Below are 16,244 nucleotides of genomic sequence, written 5' to 3'. Positions count from 1 at the left end.
ATCAAAACGCTAAAATTTGTAGATCAAGTGAAAGTGAATGACGTCTGCTTAGGCAAAAACTCATTTCTAGATAGTTGATCATTTTGTACCGTTGAAAAACACGGATTAACTGTTGTCCCATATAAAATAGTAATTAAAATAAATAAATAAAGTAAAAAAATGGAAAAAGCACAGTGTTATTCTGCGTTTATTATATTGGAACGAAACTCTCTTAGTGAAGTCACAGCGAGAAATATGTGATGGATCTCTGGAGTTGGTCGAGTGAGTTTTTTCTTTCTTAAAGGCAAAAAAAGAGAGGACCGCTGAAAAAAGTGGCCAATGGCTTATGTTCGTTTTGCTAGTCTAGTAATGAAAAGACTTTGTAGTTAAGCCACGCCCATTTCAACTATAACAAAGAGGTTTTGCACTTAAGCCACGCCCACGTCGACAGTAATGAAGGGCTTTTGTGAAGAAAATTGACCACATCAAAAAATAAAATAAATAAATCAAGTTCAAGTAAAAATAAATGTGTAATGAGGCTAACGGATAAATATTTAGGATTGACACTAACCAATAGAAATATCCGAGAAACAAACAAGTTTTGTGTTTACAAAAATTCCTCCTTTTTTTTACAATTTTTTTCAAAACTAATAATCAATCATTCGGCTTATTAATCTGCCATAAAATCATACTGTGACCGTCTCCTATTTAAAAAAAAATGTCGAATTAAAAATTAAATCAGAAATTAAGACTGATTGTTCCAGTGATCGATCAGGAGGATTTGAGATAAGCGTTTATGTGGGCGTGGTTTTACTGTTATGGCTGTAACATACAGTCAGTACATGCAGTCTTATATGAACCTCAACAAACTCCAGTAAACAATTTAAAAATACGCACACTCATACTTTACACTTTACACGTTTATTTTCCTTTATTTTTTTACTTTCCCATTTATTTTTTCCACTTTTTTACTTTTGGATTTCACACGATAAAACTTTTGAGATGAAAAATACGGTCAATAGTAGCACACCTCTCCTTCCTCCTCTTCCTTAACTCTCCCTCGTCACTCTCATGAAGTAAAGAGGTGAGCGCGAATAAATTTATTGTCAAGGAGTGTTGTCCTTAAATCTCAGGCAGCTTAGTTAAAATTTATTGATGCCCTTTCAATCGCCATAAATATTGTAGCGTACGCGTTGCCTTCGCGGTTTTTACTCAAGTAAACTATTCCTTTGAAAATTTCCTAATGATATATATGATACATATATAAATTAAATAAAAATACGAAAGTATAAAATAAAAATAAATAAGCACATACAATGATAAATGGAAAAATTACTGGCGAACCGCTCGACCAGTTCGAAGAACAACGGGAGTCAAGGTAGTCGAGGTAATCAATAAATAATACATAGTAATAATATAGGCATATAAATAATATATAAATATGATAATAAATATATAAATTGTCCCTACAAATATATATATATATATATATATATATAAATTAGTACCGCTCTTGAATTTCTTATGGCTTCTTAAGTGCTGCTCCTGAGTCGGAGTGAAGTTTCTGGATGACCGAGAAGAGAGAGTGTATTAGATTTTACCAAAAAAAAGTACTAATATTCTTCTGCCACGGAAGGACAGTACATGCTGGTCGCAATAACAATATTAGAGGCACAGCCAGTGAGTTAACTCGATTATGGATCCGGGTCCCGTCAGGGAATAATGTGACTAACATGTGCGCTGCTCATTAAAAACAATTGAAAATTCTCCTATTCGACAATCGATGAAATTTGAAACACGACAGCAATTTTTTAAAACTACTCACATTTATCTAATAAATATTCAGGAATGGACCAACAGAAACGAAAATTTGTACATAGAAGTCCAAAAATAAAATCATATGTTAAAATTATTGTAAAAGTAAAAGTTTCGGAACTTTTACTAATTAGAAATTCCTCTAAAGAATATAAAGCATCGAAACAATGAGAGTGAAACCAGCGTCTTAGCAGAGATGGGAAAACCACCGTATGGAACTTGTTTTCTCTTCAGGAAACACCATCACCACCTATCTGAAGAGTTCGGTCGGTGAAGAGGAAAAACGACTCCTCAAATTCTTCTCATGTTCAGCATAGGACTAGTCGGCTTCGCATAGCGTTAGCGTTTAAACGAATTAAAAGACATGCAGATATCAGATGCTGGATGAACGCTTAAACCCGATTTTATCTTGTGCAATGACGGATAATGGACGAGTTTTCCGACGGCAGCTGCATCAAGATGTGAATGTTGGGATTTCGTGGAATTTCCTAACTGCTCAGCTTCAAGCTCAACTACACGACAGAAAAGGAAAACAAAGCATGAAAGTTTCCTCAGTTTTTTTTTTGTGGATTTTTGTGCATTGTTTGAAAGTACGGTTCAAAAATCAAAGACCTAAGAACTTGGTGGGAGCTTTTTTTCCCTCTCTCGCTCTCCTTGTGAGTTTGAAACCCATGGAGCACTGGTTCAGGAGTAGAAATAACTTCACAACATATAAATGAAAGATGGGGTAGTTCCGTGGGCCCGTAGGCTGTTTAAATAAAATATTGCCAACTAGGCTTTCAGTCACTGGAAAGAAAACAAAATCCTACCTAACCTTCTTTCTTAAGTTCCTGTTTTATTTTCTTTTTTTTCTATTTCAAAGTTGCTCGACTTGCCTCTTATAGAAATAAAATTAAATATTAGAAACTTCCTGAAACTAGTTTTCAGTGTCCTATCTCCATGGATTGTCCTTCCATGTCTAAATTATGAACTGCCATTCTATCGCTAGCCGAATGTAAGACATATTTTCAAATTGATTATTGATTACTGATCAAAAAGACACGAAACGCATTGCAATTGCATAACTGGCTGCGCTGAAAGCGAAGCAATGGAGGTAGCGGTTACGATCGAGACGGGACCCTCGTTTACTGCAATAGGACTGCAGAGTGATGTGTTGGTTCCCACCTCGATAGTAGCCACTAACTCACCTGCGCAAGGATTCAGGTAGTGCTTTGATCCGGCCGTATCGGACAACAGAGAAATTTTGGCGAGCATTTTGACCCATTGCGGAGAAACCCGCCCTTCTCCAGAAACTAACCTCTTGTAAATTAGGGTTTTTGTAATTTCTACAAAAAATAAAGAAAAAAAAAGAAAAAATTTAACCAGACACGAAATTTCTAGAAATTTTCTAGAAATTGTCTGATTAAATTTTTTTTCGTCAAGACTCGTTCAAGTAAAGCAGTTGAATCCGAACATAATTATGAAGTTATGTAAGGTCTCATCCAGTCCACCTACTTCCCTTACATTGCTAATTCACTCTAAAAATTAACGTTAAGAAGATTTCGAAAAATAAGATAATATCAATGAAATAATAAATAATAAAAATTGAAGAATTAAAAAATTAGTAAAAATCAAAGAAATTATCTTAGGCTTTTTTTTAGAATGAGAGCGCTAATTGCCATTGTTGCTTCTGAACAGTTTTTGCCTGCTGTTTAACGAATTCTCACGAACAGCTGTCTTCTACTGGTTTACTCCTGTTGAAAGAAGTTTGAACAGGGAGCAACATGAGTTAACCAGTTGAACAATGTGGAACATGTTTTTTTTTTCCCCGACGGCGGCGGAGGTGGGGGGGGGAGGGGGAACAGTAGCGAATCAGCAACGCGCCAAACAAGTTTAACTTGTTAAACGCATGCGGTTTTCGTGTTGTTTTGTTCGATCGGGTGGCTAGCGCCGTGCAACAAAGTTTAAACGCCACTTTTTTTTTCCTCTCGTCACTCTCAGACTCGGAGTTCCCGATTGTTACTGTGGGAAAAGTGCCGGAACGCTTCTGTGAAAGCGAAATCGATCGGAAGAGAAAATTCCCTTCTCAAAACCCTAGATAATAAAAAAATGATTTTTTTTCTCGTGTTTTCCATGCTTTTTTCCCATGAATTTTCAACACATTATATTTTTTTAATTTTTTTCCTGCAAACGTTAACAAATAGATAAATAAATATGTAATGCATACATGTTTCTGACTTACAGAGGAATATTTGGAATAAGTGCGGGACCAGTTAGAAGAATATCCGTGGAAGCTGAGATTTCCAACTTCATACGGAGGCAACGACGAGAACTGTGTGAACTCAGTAAGTATCTATAGAATCCTACAACGAAAACGCTTGGCGAAAAAATAGAAGATGATCCCTGCCATGCAGAAATCCTTTTTTTTCAACCAGAAAAAAAAACTAACAGAAAGCAGCTGTGTAAATTCCACCAAGAATTGAGCGGCAGCAACAACAGCAGCAGAAGCACGGGGATGGCAGCTCCGAAATCCGTCAGCGCGAGAACAGAAGACGTCTGGGAATATGGTGGACGGATTCCCCTCGGGGGACCACAGGGGGAAATTGATGTACGTCGCAAAACATCCGACCCTACCATACATATTACATAGAACATTTCATCATTTCTGGTGTTTTTTCCTCGCTTTTCAATTCACAATGGGAATAGTTTTTAATTTCTCAAAGTATTCTACTCAGAAAATGGTTTATAATGGAAATTATCCGGGAATACTTGTCCCATGCACCGATGGAACGAATAATGGTTGAGCTGCACTAATGATGTGCGTCGAATCCAACAAAGGAACGGAAGAAAAACTAAGAAGCGGTTGAAATTGGTCTGGAATTTGAAAATTTCCGAGGAAACACTTCTGTTTATCCGGATAACAGAGTCTGCGAGCGTATGCGTATGACGTGTGAAGTTGAGTTGAGAAGGATTTCCATCCGCATTTTTCCTACTTTTCTTCCAGCTCCTTATTTTATTTCTACAGCTGCTTTGGCGAATAATACACGCTGATTACAAGGCTCCTCAGATTAAAACGCCATCGCCGAGTGAGAAGTTCTTCAAAATTCCGGAGCTCAAATTTTGGAAGAAAAAAAACATTTCCCGAAATATATGGATTAATGCAAATGAACATTGAATTTTAGAAAAATGTCAATATATTGCGATAAATCACAAGTTTCATTCACGTCTTCGAAAACACTTTGCTTATTTGAAAAAAATCGATTTCTTTACTTTGTAATCTAGAAAACATGCGCCATAGAATTCTAGAATGTTCCACGGTCCTTTCCAGGATATATACATCGTAATCTTCTAAAACGAATTGCAGAAAATTAAAAAAAAAAGAATACTCCTATATGATACGGCACATTCATGTGTTCATTCGCTAGCGAAAAGTTAGGAGGATTTGCATGAGGGATTTACCCTCATAGTCCTGATAATTCCCTTTCTAATGACCAGTGTTTTCAAACATTTTTTTCTCCTAAAAAGAGAAAAGCTCATACTGGTATAAAGATCCCTGAAAATGGGATCGTCACCTTTTTTTAATCCTAGGTAAAAAAAATAGCAGTTTAAAAGATCGACGTACGAAGTGACGTACTATGACTACGGTAGAAAATTTGTATGGCTAAAACAATTGCAGTATATAAAATATATAGGAAAAAGTATATTAAAAAATACTGTAAAAAACGTCAAAAATTGTGAAAAAATAATATGAAAATAAAAAAATGTGTGAAAAAAACATGTTCAAAAAATTAAAATGTGAAAAATATATAATACAAGCTAAAAAATATATTAAAATGTTAGGAAAAAAATCGTAAAATTGTAAGAAAATCCAGCAGTAGAATTCGTATGTCCATGCGGCAGCGGTCAAGCGATACGCCTACGATTTTTCGTCGTCAACACTTCATTTCATACTTTTACGAGCTACGTAGCGTCGCACTATGACGGACTGATGTGATCACCGTTGCTAACGAAATTCGACGAAGTGGAAGATTTTAAAGTGGGTCCTCTAGCCATGTTCGTGAATTTTTCTCCTATTTTATTATTATTATTATTATTTTTTTTTTCTCTAGTAAAAATCGAAATCAAACCATCGTTGTCAAAAAAAAACTCCTGCGTTTTTAGTGGACAACACTTGGTTGCATGAGAACATTGCGTTCGTCTCACGGGCTCGGAATTATTTAAGCTTTCAAAATGAACGCAGTCAAACTTTCAGCTCTGTTTTGTTTTTTTTTTTTGTTTTTTTTTTCTCCTCTGTTCTTCAAAACTTTGATTTTTCTTTTTTTCTCCTCTTTTTTTTGAAAATAATGTAAATAGTGTAATAATGGAAATAATAATACTTCTATAATGTGGTACAAAATAGAGATAACAAAAATAAATAATTCTTTTGTAAAAGAATTATTTGATAAGTCTAAAGTTTCGACTTTCTATTTGTTTTCGCGCTCTTCTGTCTTTTTGTCCGCAAATCGCTCAACGGTCCCATAACTAGCATGAAATTTTTTTTTCGAGAATGTTCGCGTGTTCTGAGATGTTCTGAGATGCGTCTGTCAAGTAAAATCATCCGAATGTCATCCCATTCCAGAACTTCTTCGGGATTAAAAAGTGAAATAATGTCAAAACGGGTAATAAAACGGGCGAAGAGGCGAAACAGCTGCATCATTAAGAAAAAGTGACCGAGTGCAAGCCAGTGACAGTCGGAACATCAGTCGCTTGATTGTGGGGTGTTTTTTTTCTCTTGGAAGTTTCTGGAAAATCCCCAGTTGCCATGTTAGTTTGATTCAAATGTACTGCTTAGGGTACGGTAACATTACTCAATCTGATTAATATTATTAATTGAATTAATATAATAACAATATAATATTACGTAGTAATGTATTAATAAATTCAGGAGCCTATAAAAATGAGGGCACTATTTGTAAAACCGGAAAAAATAGCAACGAACGAAAAAAGAAAGAAAGAATGAGAGAAAAGGAAAACTTGAAAATTAACAACACAGGTAGTTAATTGAGAGTTTTCAGTACTCCTTTTTGTTCGTTGGGCTGGAAAACACTGAACATTTTTCAAAAGGGGAAAGTTTTAGGGAAGGTCAAAAGAGAAGAAAAGAGAGTTTGTTTTGCTTCAAAAATATAGCAAGTTTGCAACTCTCTGACCTCTCTAACAGAGTAAAAAGAACTTTTGAAAAAAAAAACATATTCCAAGCTCTAATTTGAACCTCAAGAGAGGTTATCGTCTACTTCGGACCTCTGAGGAGGTCAATAAAGTCACAATTCTCTGGATTCTTCTAAGGATTAGATACGGTAACGGCGGATAGAAATAATTATTGGTGGATGAAAAATCAAATGAGAAATTGAGACAACAGTAGTCTGAGACTGTGAGGTACGAGTATATCCTCTTATAAATGTTTGAACTTGGAATAAATTAATCCCTCACTGATGGAATGTTAATTTTCAGGGAAATTCTTTGCGAAGAGGAATATTCCTTTCTATATATCGGGTCTAATCCTTGAAAGAAAAATGTTATCCTTTTTTTTCTTGCTCTTCGTCATCATGGATTCTTCGTGGATTAATTCTATGCATAATGCTATGTATACAATTCTAATAAGTGTCCCATGAAGAAATTCGTGGTTTCTTAGCATAAAAAAGAAAATAGATAGGCATAAGGATTATTTTGAAAAAAACCACATCCTTAGACTAAACGACTGCCAAGAGGATTCGATGGTGAATTTTTCATGGATAATAAGGTCCCAAGATCCCAAGATCCTAGCACACGAATAGCAGAATCGCTGTCGCACCTAATCAACTTCGTACACATCCTGGGCCGCATTCCTCATTACCATATACCAGCTATTCATATGTTGTGCCCTTACCCAATCAATCGCAGCCTAACCTATCAATTTCATCATAAAACTATGCTTTTTTGAATTTTTACATTCTTATTAATTAATAAGTAATTCTTTAAAATAGACGACAATATTGGCGTGGCTTATCTTTTTAACTCTAGTTCTTTTAATTTTACTTTTATTTTTCACTTTTTTTTAAAATTTTTTAACTACTAAAGGGCTAGTGTCTATTCCAAAGATTTTTCGAGATTTTTCGTTGCCTAACGTATTTTTGTGAGCAAATTAAAATCACAGTTCAGGCTGGTATATCAGTTTTATTCTTCCCCTTGAAGGCCTGAAATTCAGGGTTGGATGTTAAAATCATATTTTTATAATGCGATTGCGCTTGGTATACAAGAAACCTTTATTTGAGAACTTGGAAAAGTTTACTGCAGGATCACGGATGTGACCATCGTGGTCATATATTAAGAAACGAGTACAAAAGGCGAATTTTTTCTTTTTTCAACAGAAAATTATGTTTTTTTCTGATATCCGCATTCAATCCAATCACACTTCAATTGCCGCTTTTTAAATGAAAAATATGAAAAAAAAATGAAAAAGAGAACATCTATCATTTTGTGAAAAAAATGTATTATAAGGACATCTCATCCACTACGTGATGTATAATTTACTTAAATATTTTCAAGTAGAAAAATAGGATCCACGACCGAATGAAAGCAGTAAAATTTTTAATACACCATATCACATCAAAAACATCCACACCAAATCCTTTTTCTTTTCTTTCCCTTTCTTTTTGCCACTATGAAAACAAATACGCCACACAGTCGAAATTGGCACATACGGTAATAGGTTTCTTTTTCGCGCAGGACGCAACGCAGCTACAAAATCGTTGACTTCGTGAGATTCTGCTTAATCTGGACCACATACACTGTCTCCTCTCTCAGCCTACACTCTGTATGTGCTGAAAAAAAAAAATAATAATTTTCTGCTGGCACACAAGAAAATTGCTCGTATACGTGAGTTTTCCGGTCGCTTGTCATTTGGATTGCCTATTTTTCTCCTCAAATCCTTTGGCCGGAAACTTGAAGATCGATGAACTGTACGTCTCCGGTTTTGGGGACGTGTTGGTGTTCAGGGGAGAATTTCGATAGGAGGTAGAAGAAAGGGCGGGTGAAGTAGAAGAAATGCGCTTATTACGAGAGTTATGAGTTCATATTACCGGGCTGACAAGTAAAGGATTCAATCCAGCAATTTTCGACGTCGATGAATAGGTGAGCACATCACCGGAATACGAAAAAAAAAATGATTAGGGACGGTTTTTACGGGAAGATTATCCATCAAATAATCAAGGACCAAGGATTTTGAAAGGATTACGAAAATAGGATCAGTCCACAGAATCCAATCCTTGAAACAATTCACGTATCATATAATCTCGATTTTAAAGCGATATTGAAAGAAAGGATTGCAGATGTGAGAAATCCGACTCTTCTGAGTCTTAGGAGAAAAAAAAAGAGATTTTTTGAAGTCAAAACAAACACGAATGTTCCTATTCGGTGGATTCTGTGGAAAATTACACGTACCAATCTTTGAGTGCAAGAGGCGCTAGGAAAATGGAATGAAGAACTGAAGATGACAAAAAAAATAATGTCTCATCCGGGAAAAATTCCCAAACTTTCATGTTATTATGCAAAATAAATGGATAAAGTGAGGAAGACGCTAACGCTTTTTCAGAAATTTTCGAACTTGCTGAACAGGAATCACATTACCGGAAAATGAAAAAAAAAGGTGAAGGAACAATTTGACCGAAACGATTATTATCCGACCCTCACTATGGTTTACCGCCTCATAGTGGCGAGGAGAGGGGTTTGGGCGTCGAACATCAGAGGCACGACGTCCGAATAATCCAATTCTATTAGGATTCTATTAGGAAAAATGAGGTTAATCCATACAATCCAATCCTTAAAACAACCCATGTATCATATAATCTCGGGTTAACGTTTGGAAGGTTTTAAAGGTTTTAAAGCACAGCTGCGCTAAAATTAAAGTTGACAAGTTTGAAAAATCTCGGTCTCCTGAGCCCTTAGTTCAGAAAAAAGAGCTTCTTTAAGGTAGAAACAAATGTGAATATTCTCCTTTTAAGAAAATTACAGAACATTTTATCTTGCGGTGCCAGAATTGCTACGAAAATTGAATGAGTAGTGGAAATTCAGGATCAGATATTGTCTCGTCAGTGAAAAATTCGCTAATTTTTATGTTATTATGGGAAATAAATAAGAAAAGAGAGAGAAATCTTACACTTTACAGCTACCGTATCATTTCTATATAAATAAAATTAAAAGTATATGAGGCCACGAGAAAAATTCCTGAATCTATTAAAAAGAGAAAAACTAGGAAGCAGAAACATTGGAACGGGAGCAGAAATAATTAGATTTGAAAAAGTACAAAAATGTGAAGAAAAAGTGCATAGATTACTGGATTTATTGGCTCTAAAGCAAGAAAACGCATCGATGCGCATATTTTTGTGACTAAAGAAAACCCCTTAGGGCAAAGCTGGCATTGATTTCACGTAAAAAGCATCGTTAAAATAATGTTATGCGAGAAAAATCATCGGGAAGAGCACATTAACAAAAAAAAAGAAAACATTCTCTTTCAAATTTCCAGAAAATCTAGAAAGATGCTCTGAAATTTCAGAAGCTACCGTGTACAAGAATGGGAATTCTCAGCTTTTCTCGGATTTCAAACGCAATTCCTCTTCTTCCAGAATATCCTAAGGTTATCGAGATTATTTCAAGACTACCAAACTCTCGATCACCTCTAATTTTTCCGAATTAATTTTTTATTTTGAATTTTTGAGCGTTAAACTCGAAAAACTTAAGGCACACAATTTCAAACATCTGAATCTTTTCTTAGATCCAGAAAATTTCGCGCTTAGTTTGAGTTACGCAGCGACTGAGAACCAAAGCACCCATCAAACATAAATAATGCCTGATTGAAACAACATGCAACGGTCGTACAAAAAGTCCCACTGCTTTTTTTCCCCCTCTCCTAAAGACATGGACATTGCCTCCCGTATAGCCAGGGAAGTGACTGCAAAAGTGTAATGTGAACGAGGAAAAGTTAAGCACTGGTTAGTCCAAAGCATAATGAAAGCAGAACGAATGAGTTGAACTTAAATTGCTGCTAAATAAGTTCATTGCGTAAAAAAGTAGGCCTAAAGACATGGCGAAACGTTCCAACACGTGCGCGTTACCTGTTCCCGACCAGGATTAGTTGCTGGAAAAACATAAAAAGCGAGAGGTGCAGCACTTTTTCCCCAGGGGAGCATGTAAATAACATTGAAAAGAAAGTTCAATTGCTCATTTCGACAATCACATGGCTCTGGTGGAGCTCGGAAACAACAAATGAACAGAAATTTAGCAGATATTGAAAATTCCATAAAAGGCCGTAAATTCCAAAGCCAAATATACCACCATTAGTGCACAGTGAATTGATTCACTGGGGCCAGGATATTTGATTTTAGAGTAATTGCGGATCGCAGGAACGCGCAGAGCGCAGTTGCATGGAATCAGCTGAGATCCACGGCCAGGGATCTAGTCTAGTAGGGTCAGTGACATATTCGTGTGAAGTCAATTCCCTGCGAGCCGCTCGGAATGTATGCTCATCGGATCCAATAAAGAACATAAAGTACACACATACACACATTGAAAACAGTGTCATTTCCTTTTTCTTCTGGAGAGCCGGGGCTGAGGACGACGATGGACGACGAAAGCTTCGAGCGAAAGCGCGTGAAGAGAGATCGGCGAGCGGGTGCAGTGGTTCAGCGCTCAAAAATCTCGGATTTCAATCGGCTGAACATCGTTTCGACGCTTGAAAACATGCACATTAAATTTTCGCACAAAAGGGAAAACGTAGTCGGGAATTTTCGGAGATCATTTTTTTGTTTTCCAAGGCAGCTGAGACTTCAGCATCTAAACGTTGACGCAGCGCGAGTATGTCATGTTATTGTCGTCATTCGAATGACGAAACGGCGGATGATGAGCATCGACGACACGACGACACGGGAAGCGTTGAGGAGGAGGGTGTCAAGACGTTGGTGGGCGTGTCGGAGGGGCGGGGAGGAGCACTGGATGCTTCCGCAAATCACGTTAGCCACAGACACCAGCATCGCTGACGTTGGTTGAACACACTGTTCTTGTTTATATACGAGCCTATAGCCTGAATCTATATATACACCGTTATTTTTCGGAAGAAAACAAAAGAGAAATAACTGGGGAGTTCTCGTCCAGAGGGAGGGACTAGGGAGAGAGACAGTGATGGAGCGCCGCAGGATTGTATCAGGACATCGAAGATGGGAAAAACGTTGTCGAATCACATCGCTTGAAAACGTTTTTCCCACGCGCGTCCGTTTCTATTCGGGCCATTAGGCGGGGGGATTTACGAAAAGGATACGCTCCTCCGTCCTCATCGCAAAAGCTTCATCGCCGGCGCATTTTGCTATGCTACTATGTCTTCGGCACCACTTCAGTGACGGAGGACAAATTTATGAATGAAAAAGTGCCGGTCCTCCCGCCGCTAATCTCCCCGATCTCCACCAACCTCATTTCTCCTCCTGGTGACTGATTTGCTAAGAAGTTCATGGAGAAAAGAAGGAAGGATTCATTGAAGGGCGAAATTATTCGCGCGAAATTCCTAGAAATCCACGAAATTTTGAAGTACTTTCTCTTCAATGGAAAATACCTATAAATCATCTACATACGCAAACAATCTCTTATCCAAGTACATAGATCGATCATCCTTGACGTATTCTCAATAGAAATCCTATGAATTTCTAAGATAACGTCGTCAGCTAATTTCTAAGACAATACCTCTTCCAGAGAAATCTATGTCTATTTCAAATTGAATGGTATTTGGATGCGTGTGAAATATTGTCGTACCGGCCCTGTGGCAGAATTTCTGGGTGTTCTGTGGTGGTGGGCGCAAAATAAATGGTATTAGACCATTTCTTCCTCTAATTTAAGACAACGTGACTTAAATTCCCGTTCCAGCGATCCTAATAAACACTGAATTCGAGCAAAATCGATCTAATAAATCACCATTGAGTACCAAAATAGTTTCTCTAGGATCTACTAGCGAAATATAACTCAAAATACGTATAGGTTTCTTTCTCTCCTATGTCATGTGAACAGAAAAAGAACTGGGTACTGTAAATATAAATTAAATAATAATAATAGTATAATAAAATATTATAGTAATACATAGTACATAATATATAATATAATAATAAACAAATAATGCAGTAATATCAATAAAATAAGTATAAAAATGTTTAAATTTTAACACCTTAAAGTTTGGAAATTTCTTAGGATCTCGAAAAATTTTTTAGGCAGCAACACCCTAGAAAAATGTTTCTTGGGTCTTCAGCACAGCTCCGCTGGTGGAATCGGTGAAATCAAATTTGGAACAACTTCATTTAAAAAAAAACCCACGAACTCTGGAAGGTCTTCAGATCTTAGCGGAGGTGAATGAACTGAATGGAGATGAACGCCCATCCTTTGATTTTCTGTAAACTCAATAAAATGGTTTATTCCTCGCGGAACATCGTGTGATGTGGTTTCGAGGACTTTTTCGAGGGCGGTTCATTAAGTTTGCAGCCCGAAACAGCGCGGAGCGTTTTCTTCGAAATGGAGTGGAAATTCAGAAAATCCTCGACTCAGCTAATGTTTTGATGAGTCACATTTCTGGATTTCGAAGAAATGCAGAATTCTTGGTTGTTTTAGCAACATATCGACCAACATGATGTTCCATTTCTCTTAAAATTATAGCTTTTACGTTTTCCGAGAGATACGTCGATACCATAACAAATCAAAATATGTAAGTACTTTTTTGAAATTCAAGAAAAATCAGCATTTTCTCATGGAAAAAAGAAGTGGCAAGCCGTAAGTTTAGTTCAAAAATTCCTTTAGTCGCTTTTCTTCAATTTTTTTTTCTCTCAATTTTTCTCCCTTTCCAAAGAAAAATAATCATGAAATTAGTCAGAAAAAAGTCTACTTGGTCATTTATTTTGGTTTTTTTTCATTTTCTTTCTATTCCGCTTCTTTTGTAACAGTTTATTTTAGAGATAAAAATGATTCAAAAATAAATTTGGTAAGGTTACGGGTTGCGATTTACGTTTAACAAATTGACTGCTTTGAAGCCGCATCAACGAATTTCACGGAACTGAAGTAGTCCAAACGCGGAAAATCCACAAAAAAAAGAAGAAATTGGTAGAAAAAGAGAATTTTATCCACTTCTTCCTAAACTCTCACGTAAATTAGTAGCGTCAACTTTGCCGGATGAGAAAATTCTGCGTCAACATCAGCAGAAAGCAGATGTTTTCGTGTTACTTCAAAGCAATGCGCTACCGTTTACGCACCGTTAAGCAGCGTTAACGATAAGTTCAAGGAAACTAAGGAGGTCTAAGATAACTCTGCTGGAGGAGTCCTCCAAAAACGCATGCAGCGGTAACCGAAGAAGAATGCAAATTCGGTTCGGAATTAAATGGCAAATGGAAGCTTTCTGTCTTCGTGGCTGCCATCCGCCGTCAATTAGCGACATAAACAAAGGGATCTTCTTCCTCTCTTCCTCGCTCTCGCTTAGGAGCGGAGCTGAGCGGAGTTCCGCAGCCATTTCATGGTCGCTGATTGGACTGCTGTTGATGATTATGCTGCTGCTCCTGCACTTAATAGACGGTAGTACGGTAGCGTTATCGGCAGCGCGGCATCGTTTCGTGTACGTGACGTCATCCGACGGGGAATACAAAATGTGAATCGTTCCGCTTTGATGGCGGATAGAGAAGAGATTAGTCGAGTTTTTCGTCGTCGTCCTCGTGTCGACTGCAAATGCAGTGAGTGCATTGCGCGAGCGATGGATGCATCCCAACAAACACCATTCAATAACACAATTTACATATCGCTGCGACGCTCTGGGCCTACGGACTTCAATCAGCCCAACGACGACGACGACGACGACCGAGCACTGAGAGAAACGACAACGACGACGACCAACCGACCGACCGACATCCGTCCATACACCAAGTCTAGGGCGTGGAGCTTTGAGACCTCAGAACAATAGATCACAAAAAGGTATCCGGCTCGGTTCTGCGTACACCTATCTGGATTCTGACCGGTAGCACAACCGTCCACCTCTGTAAATCCGCAAATCAGCACGCAGGACCCTACTGACCGTTTATTATTATTTTTTCTTTATTATTAAAAAATATTGTTTATTAAATTATTTTTTCTCCCTTTTTTTCGAGGCACATCAGCCTTTATCATTGTTAGCAATCTCACTAAAGTCATTTTAAAAAATTCAAGATAAGAAATCTTCTGTGACTCCTCCGACGAAGGAAAAACAAAACAAAACGCACGCTCCGCAGAAAAAAAAATCGACAACATGTAGCTGGAGTTAAAAGCTTTTTCTCAAAGAATGCGAAAGAAAACCCCGAAACATTCCTCGCATCAGGACGACAACTCCTGAAATTTCTATTGACGATACTGAGATCTACAGTTCAAAGATCAATGAAACGGATTAAATAAGTGAAAATCATAACGATTTTAATCCTTTTGCCACTTAACTCCCATTTAGTTCGCCCTACAAGATCATATTAGAAAAAAAATTAAAGAAATACTTTTAAAAAATGCTAAAGTAAATAGTAATCTAGGAATTGAAGCACTCAATTTAGGATCTCTATTAAAAAAAAAGAGTAAAACCCACATCACCCGAAAAACCCCCAGAACGTTGCGTAAACCGGCACAGATTCCAGAATTTATGTAATAGAACGTACCACGTCAAAGAAAAAAAGAAAACCCATGGTCTGCAGCGGGAAGATTCCCAGATGATGAGTCTGATAAAACCTACAAAAGCATGGAAATCGTCCTCGTAAACATAAGTAGTCAGTTACGTTGGTCCAAATTTAATTCACAAAATAAATAGAATTTAAATTTTTTTAAAATGTGAATTTGAATTTTACGTTGAGCTTGAATTTTCTGGACTTATAAGCTCATAAACGCAAAGAATTCCCTCTTTTAAGGAATGAATTTGTATAGTTTTTGCATTTACATTTGAAAGAATGGAAAAGGCCATGCAAACAGCCACAGGCAAGAAAATTTTGAAAATAAATTTACGAATGAAATTGCGAGGTAACGGAATGGGAATTTCCCAATGCAATAAATTCGTTTACATCATTTCACTCAAAAAAAAAGGGAAAGCAGAGGAGGATCCAGAAATTTTTTCTACATCCTACGGTGGAGAGAAATATCAGCATGGCTGTGGTTTTCCGTAACGTATGCAGGTATGCCGGAAAACGCACAACGTCAATACATTCAATGATTTATGTTTATGAGCTTCATTCCAGAGTTATTTATGTAAAACTTAACGGAGATTCACGACGCCGCTACGTCTATGTAACTGGTATTTTATACGAGCCAGAAAAAGGAAAACTTTCTGGATAGAATGGATTTTTATCGAGAAATTTCTTTCTCTTATCTCATATTCTTATTTATTGACTATGGGGGAAGATCTATGCACGTTCTCATCGACGAACCTTTTTATTCGCCCG

General features: G+C 37.0%; 1 protein-coding gene across 1 annotated transcript; it reads left to right on the top strand.

Annotated features, from left to right (window-relative positions):
• Nucleotides 1-14,467: 14,467 nt before the first annotated feature.
• On the top strand, nt 14,468-14,758 carry RB195_004315 (uncharacterized protein; the record flags this gene model as incomplete). Its single annotated transcript, XM_064182098.1, has 1 exon — nt 14,468-14,758. One exon carries the CDS (start codon nt 14,468-14,470, stop codon nt 14,756-14,758), a length of 291 nt encoding a protein of 96 aa, XP_064033365.1.
• Between the last annotated feature and the right edge of the window lie 1,486 nt (nt 14,759-16,244).

Source organism: Necator americanus, chromosome I (assembly GCF_031761385.1).
Source record: "Necator americanus strain Aroian chromosome I, whole genome shotgun sequence".
Classification (NCBI taxonomy): Eukaryota; Metazoa; Nematoda; class Chromadorea; order Rhabditida; family Ancylostomatidae; genus Necator; species Necator americanus.
The sequence above is the reverse complement of the archived record's forward strand: the minus strand, read 5'-3'. Positions and strand labels throughout refer to the sequence as shown.